A 27,102-nucleotide genomic window follows, 5' to 3' on the forward strand; every position below is an offset into this window, starting at 1 on the left:
GGCAATGCAAGCAGGTATTAGAATGCTGTTTTAAACACTAACAGCCTTATACTTTTCCAGTGGCAACTTCAAACACCCTCATTAAGATCATCACTAGTGGCCATTTAACACAAGCCTTACTAGCATCACAGTACCCTGACAGGTAAACCTCACAGAAAGGCTTGCTTCCTGATTTTGAAAGTACTGTTACCTCAGGTATGAGTGACTAGAACAACTAGAATGGGTTTACCTTAAGACTACTAAACCCACCCTTATGGAGGGACCTGCGGGCAGTCACAGAATCACATCATAGAATCACAGAATGGTTTTGGTTGGAAAGGACCTTAAAGCTCCTCCAGCTCCAACCCCTGCCACGGGCAGGGACCCCTTCCACTAGAGCAGCTTGCTCCAAGCCCCTGTGTCCAACCTGGCCTTGAACACTGGCCAGGGATGGGGCAGCCACTGTCGCAGAGCTTGTTTTGGGCAGGCTCATGGACATTATTGTCCTTTTCATGTTAAGGGCATTCAGGGACCTACAGCCGAGTGCTCTGGATTATCCACAGTTTGTGCAGAAGTCAAAGAGTTTAGATGCTTTATTCTTCCCATCCAAGCAGCAATGAAAGACTTGTAAATAATTCAGTCCATCATGCGGAACTGTGTTTTCTAAGAGGTTTTCAGGCAAAGTGAGGTGGGTATTAACTTCTTTTAATCTCCTGCTCTGCTTTTGCCAGTGCTTGGATAGAGAAAACCAATTTCATTTATTAATAGTAAGACAGAACACAGAAAAGCTCCTACCATACATTCATTTTTAAGCTGTCAGTGCCAGGCTGGCTCTCAGTTTGACTATAAATGCAGCTAAACCCACATTCATACAGCATGTTTGATCTGAAGTTGTATTACAGATGTATTTAATGCTGCCCTTCCATGTGATCAGTCAGGTAGAGCAGACCCCATCACCCCATCTCAGCAATAACTCTGTGTGAAGAGCTGATGGATGGCTTATCACAATGGGGGTCAAGGTCACTCCTTCGTACTCCATGGAGGCAAAGAGCAGTGCTCTTTGCTTTTATACACTTAAACAAAGGCTTCAAAACCCATCAGAAGAGAAAAGTGAGATCAAATTTGCAGTGCTGTCCCTCCAGGACTTCCCAGGATGCTGTTTTCAATGTTTGCCCCAGTTCTTTCACACAAACCCACTCAGTATAACTAAAACTTACAATTAAGTGAGAATCCAACAGTCAAAGGCCTTGTAAGGGTTACAGAGGATGCACATGCATAGCTGTGTTCCTGCATTCAACCTTTAAAACAGAATCATTAAACAAGCAGTGGGGAGAGCCTACCCCACACCACATCTCCTTCCATCACTGGAGCCACTCTGTTAGTTGCTCTCCAAATTCATATTTCCCATTGCAAGTGGTAGTTAAGCAATCATCCAAGTGAGCAAATAAGCTTGCATTCTCCAGGACACACAGCCTGCCTCCACAGATGAATGTTCATACGCTCTATCAGCATATCCTTTAAGACTAAAAAGATGTTGCTCTCAGATTCTTTCATCTGCAAAGCTGGAGACACCAAGTGACCACGGTGCATTCATGGCATGTGAATGCTCTCCACTCGAAGTTCACATGCAGCTAAAAGAACTGAGTCAGGTTAAGACATACATGCACAGACCTCTTCTTCTCCAAGAGTCTTTGCACTACTGCATACAGCACCTGCATCATGCCTTATGACAGTTCTGGGAGAAGGCAACAGTCCAGCATTGACACGTCAGGATCCATCTAACTATTCCTATGGCATAGGATGGCAACAGAGCCCCTGCAGCTGGAATTTGAGCATGGATGAAGTCACCCATCTCCCACACCAAGCTTTAGGATTTCTAGTAGAACTTTTACAGATGTATTTTGCTAACAGACACCATTTCCTCTGCCTCATGGGGCAATACTTATGTTATAGAGACCCCAATCTTCTAAAGAGCTTCTGTTGAACTTGAAATACACTTTCTTGGTGATCTATGCACAGACTGATCAATTTGAGCTAGAGCTGTCACCTGTGGCCTTTGGAAGGTGAAAGCTGCTCCTATTTCTATGCAATTAGGCTTTAAGAGGCTCAGCTTCCAGATGCTTTGTTTTCAGAGTCAAGTACCACTCCTGATGAGCACTAGCCATCTTCTGAAGGAACTGCCTACATCAGGGATGTCATAATTAACCATCCTCCCAGGCAGAGCAAGATTGAAACACCATAAGCAGATGCTTGTGTATAAAACCACATTTAGATCAGTGAAAAAAAAATCCACCTTCTAGGAGGTAGAAATTGGACAAAAGCCGTCTCTTAGATAGTGAAGATACAGGAGACCCATGGCACAGAGGATACCCTGGAACAGCTGAACAGGAGGGTTGGGGCATTTGGTGATGAAGAGGGTACCACAAATGAAGGTTAAGCTACACTGAGCTCAGGTTGATACCCAGCTGCACACAGAGAGATTTTTAGTTCTGCAGGAAAATAACAACTTACTGATGTGTGTCAGCATGAAGAGAGCTGAATTCCTGCTTGCAACTAATAGCAACTAGAGGAAAAGCAGAAGGACATACAGAGCTATAGAGCCCCCACAAAAATCAGCAATAGGAACAAGGTACACTCGATGTATGCGGGTAAACACAAAAATACAATCAGAATTCATGATGAATCTGCTTTGCAGCTTGCTAAAAGAACTGAAAAGAGTGTTTTCCAAAAGGGAAAAGGATAAACCAAGTTAACAAGACATCAGTATCAGCTGAGCAAGAGGGTAAAGTGATGGCAATGAAGAAAACACAAAACCAAGATGTGTAATCACTACCCATACCTTCCTTCCTTCAGGAGAAAGGAGCTGTCACCCATAAATACACAGCACTGATGAACTGCTGAGGATGCCAGTTAAGCAAAGAACCTTGTTATTTTAAGACATCTTTTCTTCCACCATCAAAGAAGGTTTGCTTAAGAAAAAAAACCCTTTTTGCTTATTTAAAAGCAACTCAAGCAAAACCAATAACATCCTCACACAGCCAGTCTCTGCTGTTGTATTTTAGCAGTCCTGGTTATAAACCCATACCTGCTAGGGGAAGAGTCCACATCACAGTGTGGATATATCCCTTCCCTGTAGCACATTTCTTGGTCCCTGGTACACCATGTACCATTTGATATATCCATGTAGAAGAGTGAGACAAGAGCTACAGCTGAAAATTACTCGAGAAATAGTCATGTTAATAGCAACCTGCCTCAGAGAATTAGTGCTCATCATTTCAATCTTCTCATACCCATCTGTATTGGTCTCCTTACTAGCTATCCATGTCACTTGGGCTACATAACTGCCTGCCAGACCCCCATCTTTTAGTGTTTCAGGTGGCAAATGACTCCAATACAGAAGTATCCCATTCATTTTCTGCCAGTAGCCAGAAGCTTTATTTCCTAACAGCTACAGTAGAATTTAATGCACACTCAGTACTTTTGAGATATAAAGTGTTATTTAAGTGCTACCATGAAGTATTAAAAAAAGGCCATTTTAAGAAAAGCTAAGATAATTCAGCAGGGAAAAATCATTTAAGTTTCTCATAAAGAAAGGGTCTTTCTTCCAAGTGCTTTTTCATCAGCTGTATCTTATCCATAGAGTTTTCCTCCCCTAATCAGCAAGATGGGAGTCATATCCACATTAAAACAAAATGCAGTGGGGAGCAGTACTCTGGCTTGTTACAGCTCTTCAGTCAGTCTTGGAGATCTTCATTACCAGAAACAACAAAGAGCAGGAAAACCCTAACTTGTCAGAAAGAGGTGATTAATGCTTCGGCAGCAACGCTCCCATCGTTCAGGTTTAACTCTTTCTCTACTCTGAACGAACAAAACGATGGAACAAGAAAGAAAATCAGTGACTGGATTTTGCTCTTGCCAATAGAAATTCAATGTTCATAAGAAATTCAATGTTCAAAATCATTCCCCACCTCTGCGTAGGGGACACACAGTCCTTTCGTTGCCCACGCTTATTCTTAACCTCCTCCATACTACCACACAACATGGGAACATGGCCAGATGTACCACGCTAACTCCCTACGTGCCAGGCCCCACCAAGAGGGAGAGTGACTTCCAACAGTTTCCTTTGCAAACCAGCATCCACACGCTTACATATGGGGAATGCTCTCAAGTTTGAGCTAAAGCATTGCTCAATGACTGAACACTTTCAGGAGTGCAGATTGCCAAGTTTAATGCCCATCAGTGATGGAAACCAATGCCCAAACCCTTCTCAAATTGATCCTACATCATCTACCCCAAACCCAGGCTGCAATTTCAGTACCCAAACTCATTGGTTGCTGTGCCTTGTGGCCCTATTATTTTCCTATTAGATTATATTCATGCAGCTCTCATATGCAATAGGTAAAAGATGAGCACATGGGAGTGTTAAAGGCTGAAGCAACACAACATTTCCAATGCACTGTTAGCAGAAAGCCTCCAAAGCCTGTGATAGCTCATGTTGCCTGGTCAGCTCGAGTCCTAGCCAGTTTCTAGGCACTGAGCAGTGTTTCCAGTAGACATGAACTGGTCTCCTCCAACCTGCTGGTTTTCATCTTCAGGTAGAGGTCTCTCTGTACATAAGAGAGATCCTCAACTCTTTCAGCACAGAAGGTGAAGCCTTTCAAGGTGACACTCACGCACACAAATTGGAACTCCTGAGAAGCCAACTAGCTTCAAGAGTACAAGATGTACTGTTAGAAGCATTTTAAAGTTAGAGGAGATGAAACAAACAAATCTTCACCAACGCTTGCCAGCTATCACCACCCTCTGATAAGAAATGGAAATCCTGGGGCTTTGGGAAAATCCAGTTTCATTAACCTTTGTGCTTTGCTCCCCATCCCACATCCTAATGGCAAGACCCTTAGGATGGTCATGCTGAAATCCAAATCAAAGAGTTTTCTAGCTACTCTAAGGAGTCAGCAGTAGCTGGAATGCATGTGAAATGGATGCCTATCACTATGCTCACTGCCTGCTATTTCTTGGTCCCTTTCTGAACTTTACTCTGGCTCCAGAGGAGCCCTGCAGAGCAGACCAAGGGCCTATGAGAAGAACAAGACTTGAGTTGTAGGTCCACAAAGCGGCATTAGTGGCTACTTCAGTTTGAACCCAGGTCACACCTGAGCCAGGCATCTGCTCCTCCAGCTGCAGGGCTATTTTATAAGAGCTAGTGAGCAGAAGTGGCTATTTTTCCTTGTTAATCCCTTTGCTTGTTACCATGGAGCTCTCTTGGGAGTTCAGCACTGTTCGCCCACGCCAAGCACTGAGGAACATTATTCCAATCAAGATGCTTCAAGAACTGGTCAGGGAGATACTCAGCCCACCCAAAATGCCACGAGCAATGTAAGTTTCCATCAACAAGAGTAGCTTGAATTCAAAGTGACCAGTTAGAGGGGTGGAGAAAGAAGTGGTTGACTTCATTCATCTCAGAGCTCGGCACCTATGTTCATCCCAGGTTGAATGTTAAATGCCCAACTGCTTTTAAGGCTCAGAGCATGAGAGAATTACAGAGGAAGGAAAAAGACAGACTGATACACTTAGGAAGAGATGTAGGGCTTCAGCTTTACAGATAGCAGTTGTACACAGCAACAGCTTGACTACTATACCCAAGGAGCCAAAGCATCAGGGAGCTTTGAGAGACAGTTCTTCTGGTGAGGAATAAAGCAGCTGACTTAACCTAAGACTCAAGACCATTTTAGCAGAGCCAGATCACACACTGCAGTTCATCTTTCCTACTGCAAACCCCAATGCCGACCCTGTTGGCAGCACCATACCTTGCTTGCCAGCGTAATTCAGGCCTGGGAAAAGGAGTCTGGAGGTGTTGTATGAAAGGATTACTCACACATCAGCACTTCCTAGTAAGGAAAGAGGAGGGCAGAGAGGCCTGGCATAGGAAAGGATCTAAGCAGAGGTCCCTCATACTCCAGTACTGCAGATGCGGCATTAAAAGAACAAAGGCAGAAGAGGAGCCCTAGTTGAGCATCACAACTAATATCTTTTCATTCCTTCCCATCCAGCCTGAGGGATGGCAAGGATCCTCCACTGTGGGGAGTCTGAACTGCAGAAGTTGCCAACATGCTACAGCCTTTACACACGATGGCCAAACCAATGGAAATAGAGATTTAAAATCATTCTCTCAAAGCCCACCGTGAAGCACCAAGTGATACACCATAACCCCCTACCCAGGCAGAAAATTCCCCAGAACACTGCTCTTTTCCCCTTCAGCCCCCAAAACTGGGGTAACACAACCCCATCTAACACATAGGCATTCATGCTGGCTAACACAGAGCTCACACACGGATGTCAGGCTACACAAATGCCACTGACCTCTCACAGGAAACATCTCCATTGCTCGAACAAGTCAGACGAACACACTGTGAGACTGCCAGTAACAGAGAGGCCAAGGAGCAAGTCTTGAGGACCCAGACACTGGGATAACATTGGCAAAACGCATTCAAAACAGTGAAGTCACCCAACTCCAGCTTCCCATTTAAAGAATCACTAGATCAACACCAGGCTTATTCCTTAAGATACAGACAGTAGGAGATGAAGTTTTTAAGAAGCTGTTGAATCACACCCATTCTTAAAAATAAATCAACTATTAAAAGACACTCTGCTTTAGAGATACGTATTCCTCATTGTCCTAATTGCAAAGTTGGCTGAATGCAGCTCTTTGAATAATGAAACACTTCTGTTGTCATGCTGTTTCAGCAGGGTGGTGTGGCAGAGGAAGTCCTCCAGCAGACAATGTTCTTTCAGGGCCTGATTGTATATCTAAGGGAGGGCCACATGGCCCATGACCCCTGAAATGCATCCATTAAAGAAAAGAGGCTTTGCAAGCACACAAACGTTTCCATTTGTCTTTTGTGCTATTGTGGTGGACTCAAGAATACTGGGCTGTTTAAACAGGAATGATGTGGGGTCCGTGGAGGTCTGCGCAAGAGCGTGGCAGGGCTGAATTAAACCCTTCGTGTTCTTATGGGAATTCAGGAATTCATTTTCTCATTTATGTTTCTAAAACAACACATTTTAAAGAGATAACCCTCCTCCCAAAACCGTGTCTTTAGACAATATTATTAATGCTGCCTAACCCTTCCCAGTACTGTTTTCAGTTGCTTATAAATTCACTAAGTCCTGGCTGCTCACGATAGGAGTTTGCATGCTAGCTGGGTCTGCCTCGGGCAGAGTTGTTTTGGAACATGTGAATTCAACTGCTTCTCAGAAAGCAGCATGGGAATAAACACATTGTTTTGTTCAATTTCTGGTGACTCCCCCCCCCCACTCCCCCCCACCCCTCCTGAAAAGCCTCAGACCCATGATTTAGAACTGGGATTTTAATGAGCAGGGGATGGCTTTGTGTGTCCAATTTAATTTTTGTCATCGCCAAAGCCTAGGCAAATTATAAGGCTTTTGAGGGGAGAAGGAAAAGCAACTAAATTGCATATGCTCAACAACCCTTAGACATTAGAATTTAAGACTAGAGGGTTTTGGCTTTGCTGAGTGAAATTGGAAGCAGGTATGGGGCACACAGAAGAACAGGGGCCAGCGAAAAAGAGACGAGAAAATATGCAGCAGCAGGAGATCTAACAAGATAATTGGTGACTGAAGGAGGTTGAAAACCCAGGTTTGAAGCCAGCAGGCCAAGGTAACAGCTTGGGAAGAGCAGAGTTGTAACAACAGATTGTGTTGGATGGGTGCGACAAGAAGTCCTCTGCTAGGTCCACCACAGAACATGCCTTCTGTATCACGGGGGGGATCCTCATTTCACCCCTTCTCCTTGTCAGGAGAGCTGTTGGCCAAAGTACATTGTGTATATCCACTGCTGCTCAATTGGAAAGCCCTTTGCTTTCCAGGAGCAGAGCCTGCTCGGCAGCTCTGGAAACACAAACCTAGTGATGGACAAGGCTGCCGCCAGAGGCACACTGAGAAACACTTTCACAGAAGCAGGCAGGAATTAGCTTCTGCAAGTTTTTCTTATTTTGTGAGGGAAAGAGGGTAAGTCAGTCTTTAATTATCCAACCATAAAACACACAGCATTAGTTCCATTATGCTGTGCTTTCGAGCGATGCTTTTGTGGCCTGCGCGTTTTTAGCAGTTTGGCATGAAGTTGAGTGTTGGGCATTATGCTCAAGGGAAACAGATCCTAAGCAGTACTGTTTGCTGAGCCTCACTGCACGTTTGTAGAACCTTATAGATGATTATTATTCAGTCTGCCTTTATGTTTTGGAACAGAGATGAGCTAAGGTCACATCTTCCTGCATGAAGTCAACAACAGATGACTGCCCAAGGAAGTTGCGAACACTCCATCCCTGGCAGTGCTCAAAGCCAGGTTGACATGGTCTAATGGGAAGTGCCAATCTCCACGGCAGGGGGTTAGAAGGGAATGAGCTTAAGGTCCTTTCCAACTCAAACCATTCTATGATTCTAACACCATAGATTGCTCCAGGGATTTCTAGCTCTGTGGAGAAGGATCTACACAATACCCAAAGATAGAAACCAGTTGTACATTGTAAACTACCCATGCAAGGTGCAAAGGTTATAAACACAGCTACCCAGTGAAGTGTCTGGCCATCTGATGTCTAGAACATGGAGATGAAGGATACACCTCCAGTTTAAATCTTACAGCAACGACATACACACTAGTTTCAAGCAGTCTTACTTGTGCGGTAGAGGCTTTATGAGAAGTCAGAACTCTGATCTTTTCTTCCTTCAAAGCAGCTTCAAAGTCTGGTAACACCTAATTATGATTTCTCGTGCTTAAAATGAGTGTCTAATGCAACTGCAAAGGGTTAACTGCAGTATTTGAGCATTTCACCTTTTGCTGGTGACAGCCAAGTATAACCTGCTTTTAACCAATGACATCTTTAAGGCAGAAACTCTGCCTCTGACCTAGAGTAACATACCACCTTTTTCTATAGAGACTGGGTTTCCTCAATTTATACAGTGTCATTTTTGAGCTGAAGAGGGAGGATCCTGTCAAGTGTTTCGAGGTTTATATTGGAAGTGTAAGCAGCTAAAGGTACACAACTTATGCAAACTTAACCTTCAGTTCTGACCCCAGCAGCTCTTTCTTCCCCTTCCATCAGCCTACACTCTTGAGAAGGTCAACTTTATATGTTTTTACTTTGTTTTTCTAGCCCTTGCCAGCTTTTCATCCACACAAAGTTTTTCATAACTTATTTGGGGTACAGTAAACATATGATAGCATCTGAAAACACTGCAGAAATGGATCTGTTACACTGCTTTATTGAATTTATGCTTTGCAGAATGGTAATGAAGCCTGTCCAAAACAGGAGTCTACCCTCAAATGCTACCCCTTGCAGTTCAGTTTCACCATTTGCAATTTCACAGCACTTAGTGTCTATTTACTGAGACAAAAAAAGGTTGTTTACAATGGGATTGCTTTCACAAATGAGGTTTTTTGGATCCCCAACCTAGGCAGAGTCCTCATTAGCAGTTCTGTAATCCTACTGTGCTTTAGACAGCTGTGCTTACAGTACAAGCAGTCATTCTGCCAACCTCTGTCAAGGCAAGTGCTTGTTAATGATCTCAACTAAGACCCAAATACGTCAAACAACTTTGACTGGCTCTGCAAGAACATCCTTGTAACAACTGCTGGGCATAGCAAAACTGTTCGAAATTCTTGGAAGTTGAAGGGTAATAACAAGACTAATAGAAAGGTAAAGAGGACACCCTACAAACCTGATGGTATCGAGCTAGAGAATGGGTCTCATCCAATTAAGATGGTGATCTCTTGGCTTTCCAGCCATGGGGAGTAGTTGGGATACTGCTCTCACTCTATACAGTCTTATTTCCACAAGATGCTTCCTCAGGAGATCCTGAAGCTTTATATCAGCTTCTTTCTTAAAAAATCCCAATCTCATCCTCAAGGATCGGTTCTTTATCTACAGAGGTAAGAGCCTTCTAACTAAGCTTTAAGAAGTCCACTATAAGCTCCCCATGTATGTTACATCTCTCTCATTTCAACCACAAAGATCAAATGCAGCTCTGCCCAGACTCAATAGCTCCATACTTGACACGAAGAACAATCCTACATCCATCCTCTCATGCCAATATGAACCTCTGCAGCTCATCACAACCTTTTTCTTACTGGAAAGGGACTGAGTAGCAGGTAGCAGGTCCTTTCCCTCCAGCCATGCTGTAACATTGCCTCATTAACCAGGTTTGAGCTGCAGAGGTTTATGAACAGATGAGTTAAATGACACTCTCACCAAGTGACACTATCACTTCCCCTGTGCTTGTGCAGTAAACGCCTGAAGGCACATGGTCCTGCAGGACAGGCAGCTGCAGAGCTCTTCCTTTGCTTGCTTGTGTCTTAGAAGTGCTCTGCTGCCCATTTTAGCATCCTAATCACAGGAAGTTATCTCAGCCTTAAGAATAACCTCACCCACATCCACTTTTCCTTACACAAACTGATAGTGCCTTGACAAGTTGAGATATTGGTCAACACCAACGTTGGGGAAGGTTCAGCTCTCAGCTCAGCCACACGATGTTTATGGGGTTTGGGTGTACACACAGGCTTTGCTTCAGGAGATACCAGCAAGCCCTCTCAAACGTTGAGTCTCTCAGCCTCATGCATCTGCTCTCAGGTCTTAAATAACCCGGATGTATCCTGTTTTCCTGAAGCAACAGGAGCATGGCTGTATGTCCAACAAAACATCCTTCTTCCAAACAGCTCATTTTTCCTGCAAGTAAATCAACTTAAACCCAATCGCACAACTGCTTTGTGCTCATGCTCCAATATGAGAGTAAACAGGATTTTGGTGAGGATTGAACCCACTGCCAGCATCACTGTCACCCACCTCGTGTCAGCTATGCTACACTGCGAGCCGGTTTTGCTGTGGTGTCACGAACCATCGCTCATCACGAAATGACAGCCAAGGGAAAAAGGTTCAACTGTACAGAGTTAAGGAGCTTGTCAGAATAAAAGTTTAATACAACCATTATCCATCCAGCAAAGCATTATTTAATAATGCTTTTATTTCATTTTATTTAATAATAAAATATTGATGAGACTGCAACGCTCTGAACATTCAAAAGGGTGGCCTCTAACCCTCTCCTACATCAAGGAATAGAAAGGAGGGGGCTAGTTAGAAGTAGCTCCATAATCCAAGTTGGACAGGACTTTAGTACTGGATAAGCAAGTCTTTCCTTGAGAAGCAGAACAAAAGTCAGCGACTTAGATTTACCCCTGGAATCAGAATCACAGGTGGATTCCTCAGTATCCACCATAGCACAAGCAACTCCTTTAGCAGGATGCTAGTTATTTCTTTGCCTCTTTGCACCCCTTCCCTGTAAGTCTTGTGAAAGGCTTTGAAATCACCTGTCAAGTCCGGCTGTAGCTGGTTGCGAGAGGAAGGACACACGTGGTACCATTACATAAACCCTGCTTCCTTTAGGGGGTAAAGCAGCTAAAAGCATCTCCTCCATAGTTATTAGCCTACTTCCAACACCCAGTGCAGAGACTACAATAGATCTCAGAGTGACAAGATCTGGATGCAGACAGTGCTGGGGGCTCAATCAAGTTTGATTCTTCAGGGACTGTGACAGCTCATGGGGCACACAATCCAGGGGAACATTTCTGAGGACAAAGTACCTCCTTCAGTCACAACAACCGCTTGCAAAGGCTTTGACATTTATTTCTGCTTTGGTTCGAAATAAAAGGCATCCCCAGGCTGAGCAAGCTGTCAGCTACAAGCCTCCAGCACACAAAACAGCCATTTCATCTCTGCTGCACAAGGCATCGCTGTGCTGTTTTGTTATTATAAACCCAGTCCTTAATTCCCTTCTCCTGGGGCGGGGGGGATGCCAGCAGGCTGATAGGGCCTGGAGAGCCAAACCCTCCTATTCATAGGAGATACATTCCTGCTTTGCAAGAGAAGAATGGCTAATTTGAAGGGAAGCCATAACTGCAAGAACACAGGAATCCAGAGATCAGTAAACCAACAGCCTCTAGGGTCAGCCCAAGGACCATTTTGCACAAGCAGACACAGATGTGCAACATACACGTAGATACATGGAGGCTCCGACTATTCAGCTGTTAGACTCTAAAGCCAGACCTTACTGCAAATAGATATTGCCATTACCAGCAGAACCAGACAGATTGGTGGAGGGGAATGGTATCTCGTACCAGTTCCACCCTAGGGACCAGTTGCAGTGTTCTGCCCCATTCCCAGGAGCAGAAACAGCATCCTAACCTATCAGTGAGGGACAGGAGAAGGAAGTTTAGGGTCTGGACTAGTGATAGGACAAGGGGAATGGCTTTAACCTGCCAGAGGGGAGACTGAGATGAGCTCTTAGGCAGAAGCTCTTCCCTGGGAGGGTGCTGAGGCGCTGGCACAGGGTGCCCAGAGAAGCTGTGGCTGCCCCATCCCTGGCAGTGTTCAAGGCCAGGTTGGACACAGGGGCTTGGAGCAAGCTGCTCTAGTGGAAGGGGTCCCTGCCTGTGACACAACTAGATGGTCTTTAAGGTCCCTTCCAACACAAACCATTCTATGATTCTATGACTGTAGCAGTGTTATGGACAAACACTGGCAGAAGCTCCATGTGATAGAAAAGCAGGAAGATCCCAGCACTCCCTTATTTTACCTTTTGCTGCTGATTCAGCAAGATGACTTAGCTATCAAGCTTGTAAAACAAACAGTCTTGAGGCCAGCTTCAGCAGACATACAGCATCGTCCAGCTGTTCTGATCTAGGGAATGGCCCTCCCCATGCAATAAACCGGCTATCCCAGAAAGACCCACTTTGAACCAAACAACACAGGCAAATATATCAATGCCTGAAGTGCTCCCACCAGAGCAGAGCTGGGCCTATAACAAGTAGCAGTAATATAGTAGCCTGACTTCCTAACAAGAAATAAGCACAGGCAAACTGTAACAGCCATGGGCTCAGACCTCCTGTTAGGACAAGACCAGACATTTGCGTAACACTGCTGAAACCCTACTGAGACGTCAGATACAGACACTTGCACTTGAAAGCAGCGTTTGTCATGACAGAGTTACCACCAGATTAGGAAACAAGGCACTGCCATGGCAGAGTTACCGCATGAACAAGCCTGGCCACATACAAAGGAATCCAGGAAATCACCCCAGGAGTCCTCTGGTCTCACTGCCTGTGCAGGTGAAAGCCTCCAGCTCAGAAGTCACCAGGCTAATTGCCTGGAGAAGCCTATTGTTTTAGTGCTAAAGCAGCAGCTGGTGCATGAAGTTTTACACCTTTCAATTATGAGTCATCCGAGAGCTGATACCAAGCTTCAGCCTGCTTGCTGCAGCCTTAAACCTTTTGTTTATCACCTTAATGCAAGGCAAGAAGGAGCCTGAGCATCAGGTCGCCTCCCTCACAAGCAAGTGCGTCATCACTCCTAAAGGAACAGAGGAGGAAGCGAGTTATTTGGGGAAATGCCAATGTTTAGAACTATGGAAAGAATGTACGTGCACCAGAGATGTGGGGTGGCTATTGTTATTCCTGAAATAACAATAGGGGCCTACAAGGATGCTGGGGATGGACTCTTCATTAGGGACTGTAGCAACAGGACAAGGGGTAACGGGTTAAAACTGAAACAGGGGAAGTTTAGATTGGGTATAAGGAAGAAGTTCTTTACTGTAAGGATGGTGAGGCACTGGAATGGGTTGCCCAGGGAAACTGTGAATGCTCCATCCCTGGTGGTGTTCAAGGCCAGGCTGGCCAGAGCCTTGGGTGCCATGGTTTAGTGTGAGGTGTCCCTGCCCATGGCAGGGGGTTGGAACTGGATGATGTTAAGGTCCTTTCCAACCCGAACTATTCTATGATTCTAAATACCTTAGGGGATGCTATCAGCTACATTCTTGAGCTAGCAAGATCCAAAGAAGCAGCTAAAGCTGTGTGTTTGCTCATCAAGGATGAGGGATAACTCAGTGGGACATCTCCTTTTGGCAGGCACCCATGAACCAGGTTGCAGTAGAGGACCACTTTTCCTTCAGACTACCAAGAGCCCATGGTGTTTAGGTCAATGCAAAGTAGCATTACTACCATTGCTTTGTAGATTCATAGTAAGATTTAAGCTCTTAGTTGTCTCATCTTATGCTATTTTGTGTTCTGCCTTTCTTCTTTTGAAGAGATAACCAACCAGGAAAACTAGACTCCCCTTGTGGTCTGCTGTGTGGCTTTTAACCACTGTCTTAAAGCAAGCAACTCTAAAAGTGACTAAGAATCAACACAGAGCCAAATTCAGGTTTGCTACTTGACAACATCCCAGGCAACCTCTGTTTGAGAGCATGCTAGTTCTGACCTCAGAAAGCAGTGGACTTTGACTTGGCACCTTCTGCCATGTATCATGGATGTAGAAGCTCTTCTGTAACTTGCTGGCAATGCTTCCTGTCTGGTCAGGACTGATGTAGCACTCAGGATGTGACCTTATCTAGTCCTGGGCTCTCCAGAACTAGAGGCTATTGAAGTGAAACCAACAGGGAAGTACCAGAACCACCAGGGACTGGACCAAACAGTGAGTGAGAAGAGTGGGAGAAATGGATCTGTTCAGCTTAAGGTGGTAACACATTGCTGCATACAGCTACCTAGCATAAGGCAATAGAGAAGACAGACTTCAGAGGTGCGCAGTAACAACGCTAGCTGTAAAAACCAGAAATGCCAACTTAGTAACATTGTGGGGTTCTTTATTTCTTCCTTAATGACAGTGTTTAAGCACAGGATCAGCGTGTCAGGGAGGTGGGAGAGTCTTCCATCCTTGGAATTACTCACAGCTTGACTGGACCAAGCTCTTAGAAACCTTGGCTTTAAAAACCACTGCATTTGGAGCAAGGGGTTGGACTGGAGACCTCCAGACTTCCCTTCCAACCTCACTTATTCTACAAATAAAACATACATTTTTACCAAGACTGCCAATCTTTACTCAAGAAATTAAAGGCACCTTCCGCTTAGGACAGCATCCACACAGGTGGAGTACAATTCCGCTCCAGACTTCTCTATCCTGCTGTCATGGTTTAACCCCAGCAAGCATCTAAGTACCAGGTATCCATTTGCCCATTCTCCCCCCACCCTAGTGGAATGGGAAGAACTGGAAGAAGAGAAATCCCATGGGTTGAAATAAGAACAGATTAATAAGTAAAATAAGATTAAAAAGTAAAATAACACTACTAAAGAAGAGGGAGCTAGAGAGAGGAATAAACCCCAAGGCGGACAAGCGATGCACAATACTACTGCTCACAACCTGCTTGACTGATGTGCAGCCTGTCCCCAGGCAGCAATCAGTGCCTCCTGGCCAGCCACCTCCTCCAGCTTATATACTGACCATGACATGTTATGATATGGAATATCCCTTTTGGAATACCTTTGGGTCATGTCCTGTCTCTGCTCCCTCCTGACTTCTTGTGCCCCTCCTCACTGGCACAGCATGAGAGACTGAGGAGTCCTTGATCAGGGTAAGTGCTACTGAGCAACAACTAAACCATCATTGTTATCAGCATTGTTCTCAGACTGAAGCCAAATCACAGCACTGTACAGCGACTAGGAAGAAAATTAACTCTCTCCCAGCCCAAACAGGACACCTGCACAGATTAAGACTAAGCATTATAGGAAACACTGCCTAAATCTGCCACTGTTGATGCTGAAAGCACCAGTGAGTCACGTCACAGTACGAGACCAAACAACAGGTCCTAAAGGAAGCTTAGAACAGGCTGGGAAGCTTACCCAGAGTGACCTCAAGACAGCTATTTCTATGCAGAACAGGGCTGAAGTGATGCTGCAGTTGGGGTTTGCCTTTCAGCTGCAAGAAAGCCAAGGCAAGGATCTCCCACACTTGTTCCCTTTGTATGGGTAACTCTTGAGGTGAGACTGGAGTAACTGAATTGCATATTGCCCATGGCAGGGGTTTGGAACTGGATAACCTTTAAGGTCCCTTCCAACACAAACCAGTCTGGGATTCATGGCTGAAATGGAATATACACGTTTTCTGTTAAAGCCCCATCAAACACCCTCTGTTTCGTCTCATTCATCTCCTCCTAACCTTCCTCTTATGAGGACTGCAGACAGATACAGCACACACACACCTTCCCATGCCAGCTCTTCCACCTCCGAGCACTCAAACGTGAAGCAAGTGGCATTTCTGACAGCTGCCAGTCACAAGCTTTCCTTACAGAACTACAGCTCCCAAACCCAGCCTACTCAAAGGAAACCCTGACTTGCCTGCCAGGAGATAGCAATCAGAGGCAGACAACACACAATACTCTGGGAGAGCAAGAGGAAGAAAATGCAGTCCTTTTGCAGAGAACACAGCAAAGCTGGGCGTATGTGTGTGTGTGTTAGTTTTAGTGTGGGATTTTTGTTCATTTGAGGGTTTTAATGTGTATTTTGGCTTCCCCCCATTTTCACTCCAGGATGACAATTCTAGTTATAAGATGCAAGCAACACTGGTTAGTCTGCTGAGGAATGCTGGGGATAGGGGAGGACCACTCAGTAAGGGACCACGGATCTGGACTAGTGGTGTTTGCCCACCCAAGTACCTCAAGCCAAGGCATACCCTGCAAACAGACTCTCTACACAGCAGTGGCTTATTGGATTGAGAAGCATTTGAACAGCTTCCCCTTGCTGTATTGTATGCCTTAACCAAGGTATAGTAGCAAAACATGTACTTTCTTACTGCCATCATGACCATACTTTTACCACCAGGAGTCCACTGTCTCACCTCAAGGCTTTTAACAACAGAGATTTATAGAGCCCCAGAACACTAATGAAAAACAGAGGGGTCTTTCAAAGAAAGAGCTACACCCAAGCTGGTATTTTCCTTTCAACTGTCTTCGTGACTTGCATTTCAAAGCCTACAACCACCGAGTTCAGCAGCAGTGACAAGGTAACTGTGCCCCCCCTATCAAACCAAATGTATTCAGCTGAGATTTCAGCAGCCTTCTCAGGCGAGAGGAGAGGGGGTCCCTGGAGATGCTTATGGTCACACTGGGAGCATCACAGCCTCAGAGCAAAGATCACAAACAGCAGCCTAACTGCAGGCTGCTGTGAACACAGACATGAAACAGAAAAGTGTTAACCAAGGCTAGACTGTGGCTTCTTTTCTGTCCTGGAGCCACTCTCCACTGCTCTCTTGGGCATTGGTTTATAGCGCTGCAGTTAGCAAACTGGATGCCAGCAAGGGCAGCTAGCTAGGACTCCCTGCAGGGTTTCTGGAGCCTACCTACCAGATCTTATCACCTAAAGGCGTCAGGGAACACAGGAGCCTCAGCCAGATGATGCATTAAGCGCATCCACTTTGGTCCCTCCCTCCAGGTGGGAAAGGGACCAAAACATTTCTCTGCTGTCATGCAAGCCGTTTCAAAAGCAACAGCAGATTGTATCTGCACCGAGAGCCATTCAAAAGGAAGCAATCCTCTTCAGGCTCCAGCTATCACACATCCCAGTTCCTTCAGACTGGGAGCTGTTGAGATGGGAGTTGTGAAACACGGTGTCTGTTGACTGTGACCTCACCACATCCAAAGGGGGAATCAGATTCTCTCTATCCAGACTCGCCACGGCTGCATATAACTAACCCTGGCGAGGGATGGGCTGTTGTCAGCACCTATCAGCAGCCTTCCTCATGTGCACTTCAGAGGCAGGGAGCCATCTCCAACCTATTTGAGAGGCTCTGAAACCAGAGAGCCCAATGCAAGCTCAGATTTGCATAAGCCAGCAAGCAGTCATGCATGCACAGCAACATCAGCCTGACAGCTCCACCTCCAGCAGCTTTGCTGCCTTGTCTATTCACAGCCTGTCCACTTTTATGATACAACACATTCAGAGTGGGAGGCATTATCTTAAGCCTGACCTTTATTTTTAATTATAATGGCACAAAGGAGCTTTAGAGCAATAAAACAGCATTTGTGCTAGAGGCTACTTGTTAAACTCATCTCCACTCAGTCTCTCCCACGCAGGGCAAAACACAGAGGACATTACCTGTAAGGTCTCATCAGAGCAATCATTGTAGCTGAACAGCAGGGGCTCTCTTGCAAGGGAAAAGGCACATCCAATGCAGCTGCCTACTGGAAGAAGAGTCAGAAATATCATAGAGGATGGGAGAACTAGGTTTGCCCTAACTAAACTTTGCAGGCATAACTTCTTCAGCAGTCCAGGCTGCAATAGGAGCACAAGAGGCTGAGTTATATATTCCAAGCTTTAGGTGGAGAAAGGAAAAGAACCTGGAGGAAGAATAAACCTGACTTTTAAATTCACCACATCCCATTACTAGTATCTCAGCTACAGGCAGTTGTGAGGCTGGGGTCCTTTTTAACCTTGTTTGAATACACAAGTCAAGTTAGAATTGCTGAGCAGAGACAGCCAATGGTGCAGGAGCCCTGCAAATCAGAACTGAGGTTGCACAGAATAAAGAATCTTGTAGAATCAGAGTGGTTTGTGTAGAAAGGGACCTTAAAGCTCATCCAGTTCCAACCCCTGACACTGGCAGGGGCAGCTTCACTAGACCAGGTTGCTCCAAGCCCCATCCAGCTGCTATCCTATTATTGTCATGAAATATCTTCCAGAGGATCAGAGAGTTTGAAACAAATCACTGCCATCTTAAGATATGATACAGGCATGCACACAACCACTAAGGAAAAGGAATTATCAGTGTTTTCCTTCACCAAGTCATCTTCCTTGCTTCATAGATTACGTGTTAGCTGCATTTGTTAGGTGATATTTCACCTGATGGAGCAGAGTAAAAGCTTGAATAACATCTCCCACAGGAGCCATTCCACTCAACTAAAAATAGTACTACAGAGGTCTGGGAATAATTAAAAATAAGGTTTTTTTTTATAATGCATATATATTATATATACACACACACACACAAGCAGAGCAAACTCAAAGCCAATACCTACTAGACACACCTGCCAACAGCTTGCACAAAAGGAAGAGCAAAGACAAGGTTCTGATCTGCATCACCTCATTTATACCTGCACCCACCTTTGGCCTAGGGTTGCCTTGGCCAAGTGCAGACAGACGTTGGCAGCACAAAGCTCTTGCTGGTATCAGACTGTTGCCAGCCGTGAGCCTGTGCCAGATTTGACTGTGCCAAACACAACTTTGCAAAGTCATGCAAACCAGGAACCTGCCTACCTCTTTGAATAGGAATGCTTGCCGTATTCCACGCTATTAAGATGCCAACCACGATCAACGCGGCTCGACATCGGCAACAGAGCAAACAGAGCTGAAAAGCACATATTTTTTCAGCCCTCTCAGATTCAACAACTGCCCTCAGTTTACATAGTAATTATTCAGATTTCATTTGTCACACTGAACAGCAGCGAGAGAGAAACAAGCTGGGTGCTCGCTTTCCTCACTAGGTGCAGTCCAGCTTTCCCCATGAGCTTCTCCATCAGGATTTGAAGCCCAGCTGGCTCCAGAACCCACTTTCAGAGCAATTTCAATATGCTGTGTTAGTGCATCATCTATTCAGCATCGCTGAGAGGAAGACACAAGTTTATTTTCTCTTTCAGTTGGGCTATTTTCTCCCTACTAGATGAGTTTTGATAGCGTGCTTAGCAGGGAACCAGAGATAAGCCGTGTGCCGGGCGAGAGATCCGATGTTTTTATAAAGCATCTTTCATAAGGCAGCGAGGCAGACATTAAACAGGAAGTGTTTATTGACTTTATACTCACTTCATAAAACATTTGCATGGTTAAGAGGAGAAACAGGAGCTCCCAACAACCCGGCCTGGGTTAAAATAAATACGAGTTCACGCATTGTTCTAGCATGCAAGTGACCTCAAACACCAGGCAGCCTGAGCTAACAAAGCTGCAAGGCACTCCTGGAAGTAGCAAGACAAATGGAGCCATCTCAGTCAGGGTTCTCACTACTCTACCGCTGAAGTATGATTAGAATCACAGAATGGTTTGGGTTGGAAGGGATCTTCAAAGGTTATCTACTCCAAACCCCCTGCAATCAGCAGGGAAATTTCAACTAGATGAACTAGTTATCTGACATTTTCCTTTCAATAACTTAAATCAGCATGCAAAGAGCCTGTACCATTTGCAGTTTTAAAGAGATGTGAACATCACAAAATGAGTGCACGGAGGGGGAAAGTGTTGCTGGTGCAGGTAAACTGAGGAGTTCACCTGCAGATCTGCCCATCTGCAGCCTCCCAAGCTCTGATCACACCAGCCTCTCACCCCTGCATCCTTTCATGTTGTGCAGCCAGCACTGCCGTGTAACTTACCCATTTTGATTGCCCACCACAAAGCTTCATTTCCTGTATCTACTCTACCATCCTCATCCACAGACCAGCATCTCCCAGCCCTGCATCAGGAGCCATCAAGTACAGAAGCATTAGGGAAGCAACACTTGAACCAGCTTTATGAAGAATCCACATTCAGTTAGGCATTTGCACGTGTCATTGCACATACTTCATTCCAAGCAAAGTTCAATACATGCAAGTTCAATTTCGGCTCATGCTCAATGACTGAGGGTGGTTGGCACACATCACAGACCATGCAAGTTCAGGCTGGTGGGACAGATACACCACATCCACCAGCAACACGTTCACCAGCCATGAGAGCTGCAAGTCCCTCTGCTCTCAAAGTCTTCCATTCATCTAAGAACAAGAAGTTGCTTAGGTATATGAGCAGCATTTCTCATGCTACCCATTTAATTGAGGCTTTTCAAAGACTTTTGTAGGGAGCTAAAGCCTCAGTTTTCCTTCTGCCCTACACCAAAACCAGGAAGGCAGCTGGGGGCAGTTGTTACGCAGTTCAGTTCTGCACCACCACCATGTTCAACAGCAGAAGCTGGATCCTCCAATGGCATCCACCAACCAGGGTGTTAACATTTCACAGCCTTCATCCTCCTTGTATCACTGGCTCCAATTCCAGTCAACACTCTGGGTAGGAAAATCACCCCTCAACCTCCCCTCCTCTAAAACCCTCTTTATATGTTTGCAGTAGCCTTGTGCTGCAAAAGCTTTGTGACTTTTTCATTACCAATTACACATGTATAATTATATACCTGCATAATAACCATGTTTAACGTACAATGAACACATTTTAAAGAAGACACCACGGATCCAACTATGGAAACAGAAAGCTTAGCCAGGTAATAGTTTTATTTTATAAAAGCTTATTTCTTCATTAACTTGACAAAGGAGCTGTTCCATCCTGGCATCAAGCTGAGCAACCCACTTGCAGTCTGGTAAGGAAGCATGGAAATATCCAAACCCAATTAAAGGCATTTCCCATGAAATATGGCATTCTAGGAAATACTTCAAATGCTCTTGCCTACCACACAAATTGCATCCCTACCTCCTTCTGAAGTTGCTGACAGATGCCACATATCAGATCCCTCTTTGTTTCAATTAAATTAAGCAAAGAGCTTGATTTGATTAGCATGAGGAAGCCAGCAATCAAGATGTTCTCACAGCAGGAGCAGCGGGTCCTGACCAGTCAGTCTTCCAGCTAACAGGTTTAGACACACATCACATTGCCATGGCGGGAGCAAGAGCACGACAGCACAAGTACCACCCGCAGGAGGAGAGATGCCATCAGCAAAGATGTTCTGCACATGCTGAAAATGGATGTTTCAGATGGAATACCTATAGGCTATTTTACATTGGCCATCCAGGCACCACTCACAGCTTCCATGTGTTCTTAATACACCCCTTGCCTAGATGGATACAGCCACAAGCCCTAACACACCCATGTCAACATGCATTATGCTTTTAAAAACACATTCATTTCTTTATAACCCAGTGCAGATTTCTGCCTTTTGCTCTATTCATTAGCTGAGAATTGTGAAGGAAGAGTTCCTATAGTCAAATGAAGATAAAACAACCCCAATGCGTGACATCTGGAGGTTTTGGCCTTAATTCCGTTTAATGGGAACAGCTGATGTAAGTGTTTTTGTTCTGGGAACTTACATCCATTAATTCCAACTGCACCAGAGCTTCTAGAAAGAGCCACAGTGAGATCAGTAAACCCCAGATATGAGAATGAATCAGCCCCTTGCCAGGGCTTATGAGGGAGATGGGTGAAGTGGTCTCTCCAAGCTCCAGCAGACCATTCCAGCTGCTTTATCATAGCATTTACAGAGCAGATTCAGTTCCCAACAGCATATCCTCTTGTCCATACACCAGGTGTGTGGCTGAAGGATGCTGCACCCACATAGCTTCCTCACCGAGTACTGCTGAGCCATTATACCTAGTACATCCATACCCTCTCAGTAGGTTGATGGAGGTCAGTAGGTGCTAGCTACAACACCTTACAACACAGTAACCTTCATTCCACAAAAGAGGTTTCTCCTGGGGAGTACCCCCCTTTAAAAAATTAAATGATGAAGATATCTTTTTATTTAAAAAATAAAAATATAAAAACCAAAAGATAAAGAAAATAAAAAGAACTATGAGCTCACTTCTCAATGATGAACAGCACAATGTGGTTGGTTCCCCCCCCCAAGTATCATTTGTTTGGGGTCTCACAGGAATACCAACCTCTGTTTTTACCCAGAGGCCACCAATATCCCAGACCAGAGGCTATTAAGTGTTTCTCACTCTAATGTTATAAAGCAAAACATCAAACATCCTGTTGATGTTTTGCTTTATGAAGAGTCTCTCTTTCTCTCCAAACATCCTGTTGATGTTTTGCTTTATGAAGAGTCTCTGTTCCTCTCCAAGCTGATCTCAGATACCACGCACCCATCCAAGGTGCAACACCAGAGATGTTGAGCAGGCACAAGGAAATACTTAAGTGTAGGCACTGTTTCTGACGATGGGAACCCCTCCTGTCCTCTGTATTATGCAAGTCTGTCCCCTACCAAGACCAGGAGAAGCCTATGGCTAAGCTGGAGCCCACATCACCCTTCAGTCTCCTACATTAGCATACATATTGTATGGTTGAGGATATCAGCATGTCCCTTACCTCAATTCCTGCCACGAGCATGCAGATGGGATGATTAGCATTATATCTTACTTCACCTGATTCTGACCCTGCACTCTGATGAGGGGGGGGGGAACTTGAACTGTCAGTTCTACATCAATACCAGTAAATTATGGGACTGAACAAGGGTTTGGCAAAGGGCAGCTCACTCTATGTGCATATACCTGTGTGAAGTAGAAGCTTCTGGCAGGTAACTGTAGCTGCTGAACCCTCTAACGCACTGACTGACTGAGTAGTTGTACTTTAGGTTGGTCATGGGATGAAGGGTCAAATGCCCAATTGATTGAATTATCACTTCTCAATTATAAGCAGTAGGATGTGGCTAGTTTTTCCCCCAAAACCATCTACCTGAGGCCTCACAAGAACACCATCCTCCATTTTTACCCAGACAGGGTACCAACACCCCAATCCAGAGGCTATCCAGTGCTTCTCACTCTTATCCTATAAGGCAAAACAAGCATCCTGTCCGTTTCTCCCTCAAGCTAATCTCAAAATAGTACACATCAGTCCAAGGTAATGCAGACAAGAAGGTTTAGAGCATCTGCCCTTGGTTCTGACATGGGAAATCCTTCCCTAGGTTTGCAAACCAGAATGTAGTAAAGAAACCAACTCCAGTTTCCACCCCCCTCTCCTTTGCTGGCAGGTTTTGGGAACTGAAGATTCCCATTTTACTAGAAATAATAATTACAGAAGTGGTCAGAACAAGGAACCAAAAAACCTCCAGGCTGCCTACTCCCACCAAACACAGTCAAGATTGGTCAGTGGGTTAAATAACAGAGGATTTAGGGTTTGGTTTTTTAAGGATGGATGACAAAGGGCAACCAGGGAAACAGGAATGCAACTTGCAGACCAAGCAGACGATGCATCTCATCCCATCAAGAAAGAAAGGATGATTTTAAAGTCTGAGTTGAAGTTTTAAGTGCCAGTCCTTTTTTAGAGGAACACTTGCAGTACAGTAGAATTCCAGCTAATGGCACCTTCAAATACCAGAGAACTGTGAAGTTCAGAGTTGAAAGGCACCCACTGAACCATGGCTTTCCCAGGAAGAGGAGCCTGGCCGGGCACACTTCATTAGAAGATTCCCAGCCACTGCTTCCCCAGAGGGAGCTCTTCTATCACAACCAATTGATTTATGAAAGGCAAATGTCTTCTCTGCTACCCAGAGTCTCCCGTGGGGTTCCCATGCGAGTCCCACCCCATAGCTTGATCTACAGGGACAGCATATGGCATCACAGGAGACATTCATCAGGAGGGAGATAACAGGGGCCTTCAGCTCTTGAACTGCAGCTCCTATTTGCTGCAAGGAACAGGAGGCAACTGTCATATTCTGGGTCAGTTCTATGTCTCAGTTCAGCAAATGAGATTACTGCTTTAAAGATTAAACTGTGGGGAAGTTCAGTCTCACATTGTCTCCCAGGGCCATGCAGAGAGAAGTTTTCCAGCTCCAAGGAGGACAGTTTGCTCCTCTATAGCCTCTCCCCTACAATAGCAGGGGGCACAGCAATATACCTAGATCCCCTGGGAAGGAGGCAAAGTGCCTCCTTTCACAGCTGTTACCCTGTAATCAAGTCCTAAGCAGCAGAAACAAGTATTGGATGCCTGGGTTGCAGAGTACATCTGAACTCCAGAGCAGGAGTGACACACGGGTGGGTTCAGCAGGTGACTGAATTAACTACTATGTGCCAAGACACATCTGAGCCTCTCACAAACAGCAGCCCACCAGCTACAATCACAACATTTTAGGTAGGAGAGCACCCCACATCAACAGCAACCTCAGGGGTTGAGGGTATTTTCCTAGACATCTCATTGCATACTTAGGAACATTTTCTCTTGAGCTCATCTCAGCTGCCTGTACCCCAGACCTGATGTAAGGATTAAACAAAGGACCAGACATTCAATCCCCTTCATTTCACCTACATACAAGATCCCACCTCATGGTTACCCACATCCCTCTTTCTTTCTCTTCAGGAGTAACCTCACCCACCAAGATCTACTTATTGTTTCTTCTCATCAAGATAAAGGAAGAGAATCACTCTTGGAACAATGAGTCTCCCCATTGCCCTACCATCAGTATTCATATAAAGGTGGCTCTTTAGCCAGAGGTAACATGCACAGCCCAAGGGCTGCTCCCATAAGTGGATGGAGGAACAATCACTGCACAGGGTCCATTCCCATAGCTTCATCATCTCTGCCTCCCAAGGCAGCTGTGCCAGGCCCCCAACACAGCATCACACAGGTTGTGGCCTCATCCCTGATGACCAAGGGCTTGTAGCTCCTTTCACACTCAGTTTATTTCATCCCCCTCCAGCCCAGGCTCTCATTGGGCATTGTGTGAAACCCCCAAGCACCACCATTGCCTGGTCTCCAACCCATACACTTAACTTCTCCCAGCGAGGAAAATCGTAGCATTAACCCAAACAGCTCATACATCACCCTGTCCACAAGCTTAAGCTACCACAGGAGGCACAAGGAGCTTTGCTGGCTCTTCCTCTGAAGAGCAGCAAGCCAGGAGCTATTTGCAATAGCCACCTTTTCTCTTGAAGAGCACAGTTAGAGATGCCACCACTTAAGGGAGAAGAGACAGAGCCTTTCATCACCTTGGCTTCCCCACTTCCCAGGCTGTGGTGTAGCCTCTCTGCCAATGGCTTTTTATAAGCTAAGAGTACAAGTCAGTTGTGGGATGCGTAACAGGGAGGGGGTTTTTAATAGCAACTTAATGTTAGAATATTAATAATAATTGAATGAGCAATCCCCTACATCATCCTTTGTATTCAAGGGAAAGAATTTACTTCTCACCTCTGTCCCTTTCTTTGGTTCACATCATCCCACAGCTTTGTCCATTCACTCTCCTCCCTTTACAGTGAGGCCTCTACGATGACCCCTGAGCATTGCTGTTCTCAGGAAAGGCACCACAGACAAACAGGGCTCCTCAAAAAGACATTAAAACTCCCCAAATCCTTTAAAAATAAAAAATAAAACAAAACAAAACCAGAAACCAGATGCCCTTTAACCAGGCTGTTCAACAGCATTCCACTTGCTCTACCAGCCTCACACAAAACACAAACGCTCACTGCATCGCTTCCATTGTCTCCCTTGAGTTAAACCAGCCACAAAAAGACAAGAAAACAGCAAAAGACAAAAGGCACAACTTACCTTGCTGGGCAGAAAACCCGTTTTCATCAATCAGAACCTCTATTGACTCAGTTTTCATCTTCCCAGGGCTCAGGAGATGGAGGATGCAGCCCCCTCCTTCTCCCCCTTTCCTGCTGACTCCCAGAGGAGCCACCCCATTCATCACCCCACCACAAGCCCTAGAGAAAGAGCTGCCCTCCACCACGAGAGAAGAAAAAAGGGCACAGGGTAAGGTGGCCAGGTCCTCTAATGAGGTTATCTTCCTCCCCACCCACCCTAGCCTTTACCCTCAGCTGTTTCCTATAAGCTAATTTCCACTTTATGGTGCGGGAAGCTCTTCAGCTCACTGGGTTAAACTCAGTGGTCCAACAGCCCAGGCTTCGCTTGCCTGGGGAGGTTAAACTCAAGTACTTGGTGTGCCAGACAGCATCTCTCCTCCAGGCAGTGGTGATGTGTCAATGAGGAGTAGCTGGAGATGTTCAGCTTGGTGGGTTGTTGATGAGGCAGCAGTGATGGGTTAGCTGCTGCTTCATGGGATGGGGTTTGAAAACACAGCAGATACTGGGGTGGGATGGAGGCTACACAAGTGATGCTGGGCAGCCTGATGGGGAAACTGGGTTCACCTGCAGGCAGGAGCTGACCAGGCCTCTTCTACAGGGGTATTGTTTAGGGAAGGGAGAGGTTTAGAGGAGCTATAGTTAGTGATAAGTAAAGGGAAAGATCCCCAAAGGAATTGGGATATTTGGGGAACTACCTGAAGGTATATATATAAAAATATATGTATGTATGATATATATAATATGTATTTCCCTATATATATACACAAGGAAAGCTTAGACCATACAGCTAAGTCTGCATTTAGCTCTTTCTCATTTCCCTGCTTTTTCAGTGTTATTCCAAGGGATGTTTTTCTGGATTATATATAGGGTTTCTGGTACAACCCCACACTCCTGATGCTTCTCCACAGTAAGGTTCTTGTCCTGGTATCAGAGCATGTTTATCTTTCTCTCAAAAAAGTGACAAGATATTGATAAGATAGA

General features: G+C 45.2%; 1 protein-coding gene across 3 annotated transcripts in view; it reads right to left on the bottom strand.

The window, feature by feature from the left end:
* SLC4A11 (solute carrier family 4 member 11) overlaps nt 1-26,299 on the bottom strand; it is a 144,474-nt gene extending 118,175 nt beyond the window's left edge. For all 3 annotated transcript variants that reach the window (XM_062619971.1, XM_062619972.1, XM_062619970.1), the window contains exon 1: nt 26,084-26,299. In XM_062619971.1, coding sequence (XP_062475955.1) covers nt 26,084-26,225 — 142 coding nt within the window. In that variant the 5' untranslated portion in view covers nt 26,226-26,299. The remainder of the gene's footprint in view (nt 1-26,083) is intronic.
* Nucleotides 26,300-27,102: the final 803 nt, after the last annotated feature.

Source organism: Pezoporus occidentalis, unplaced genomic scaffold (assembly GCF_034315485.1).
Source record: "Pezoporus occidentalis ecotype Australia unplaced genomic scaffold, CSIRO_AGI_Poc_V1 ctg217, whole genome shotgun sequence".
NCBI lineage: Eukaryota > Metazoa > Chordata > Aves > Psittaciformes > Psittacidae > Pezoporus > Pezoporus occidentalis.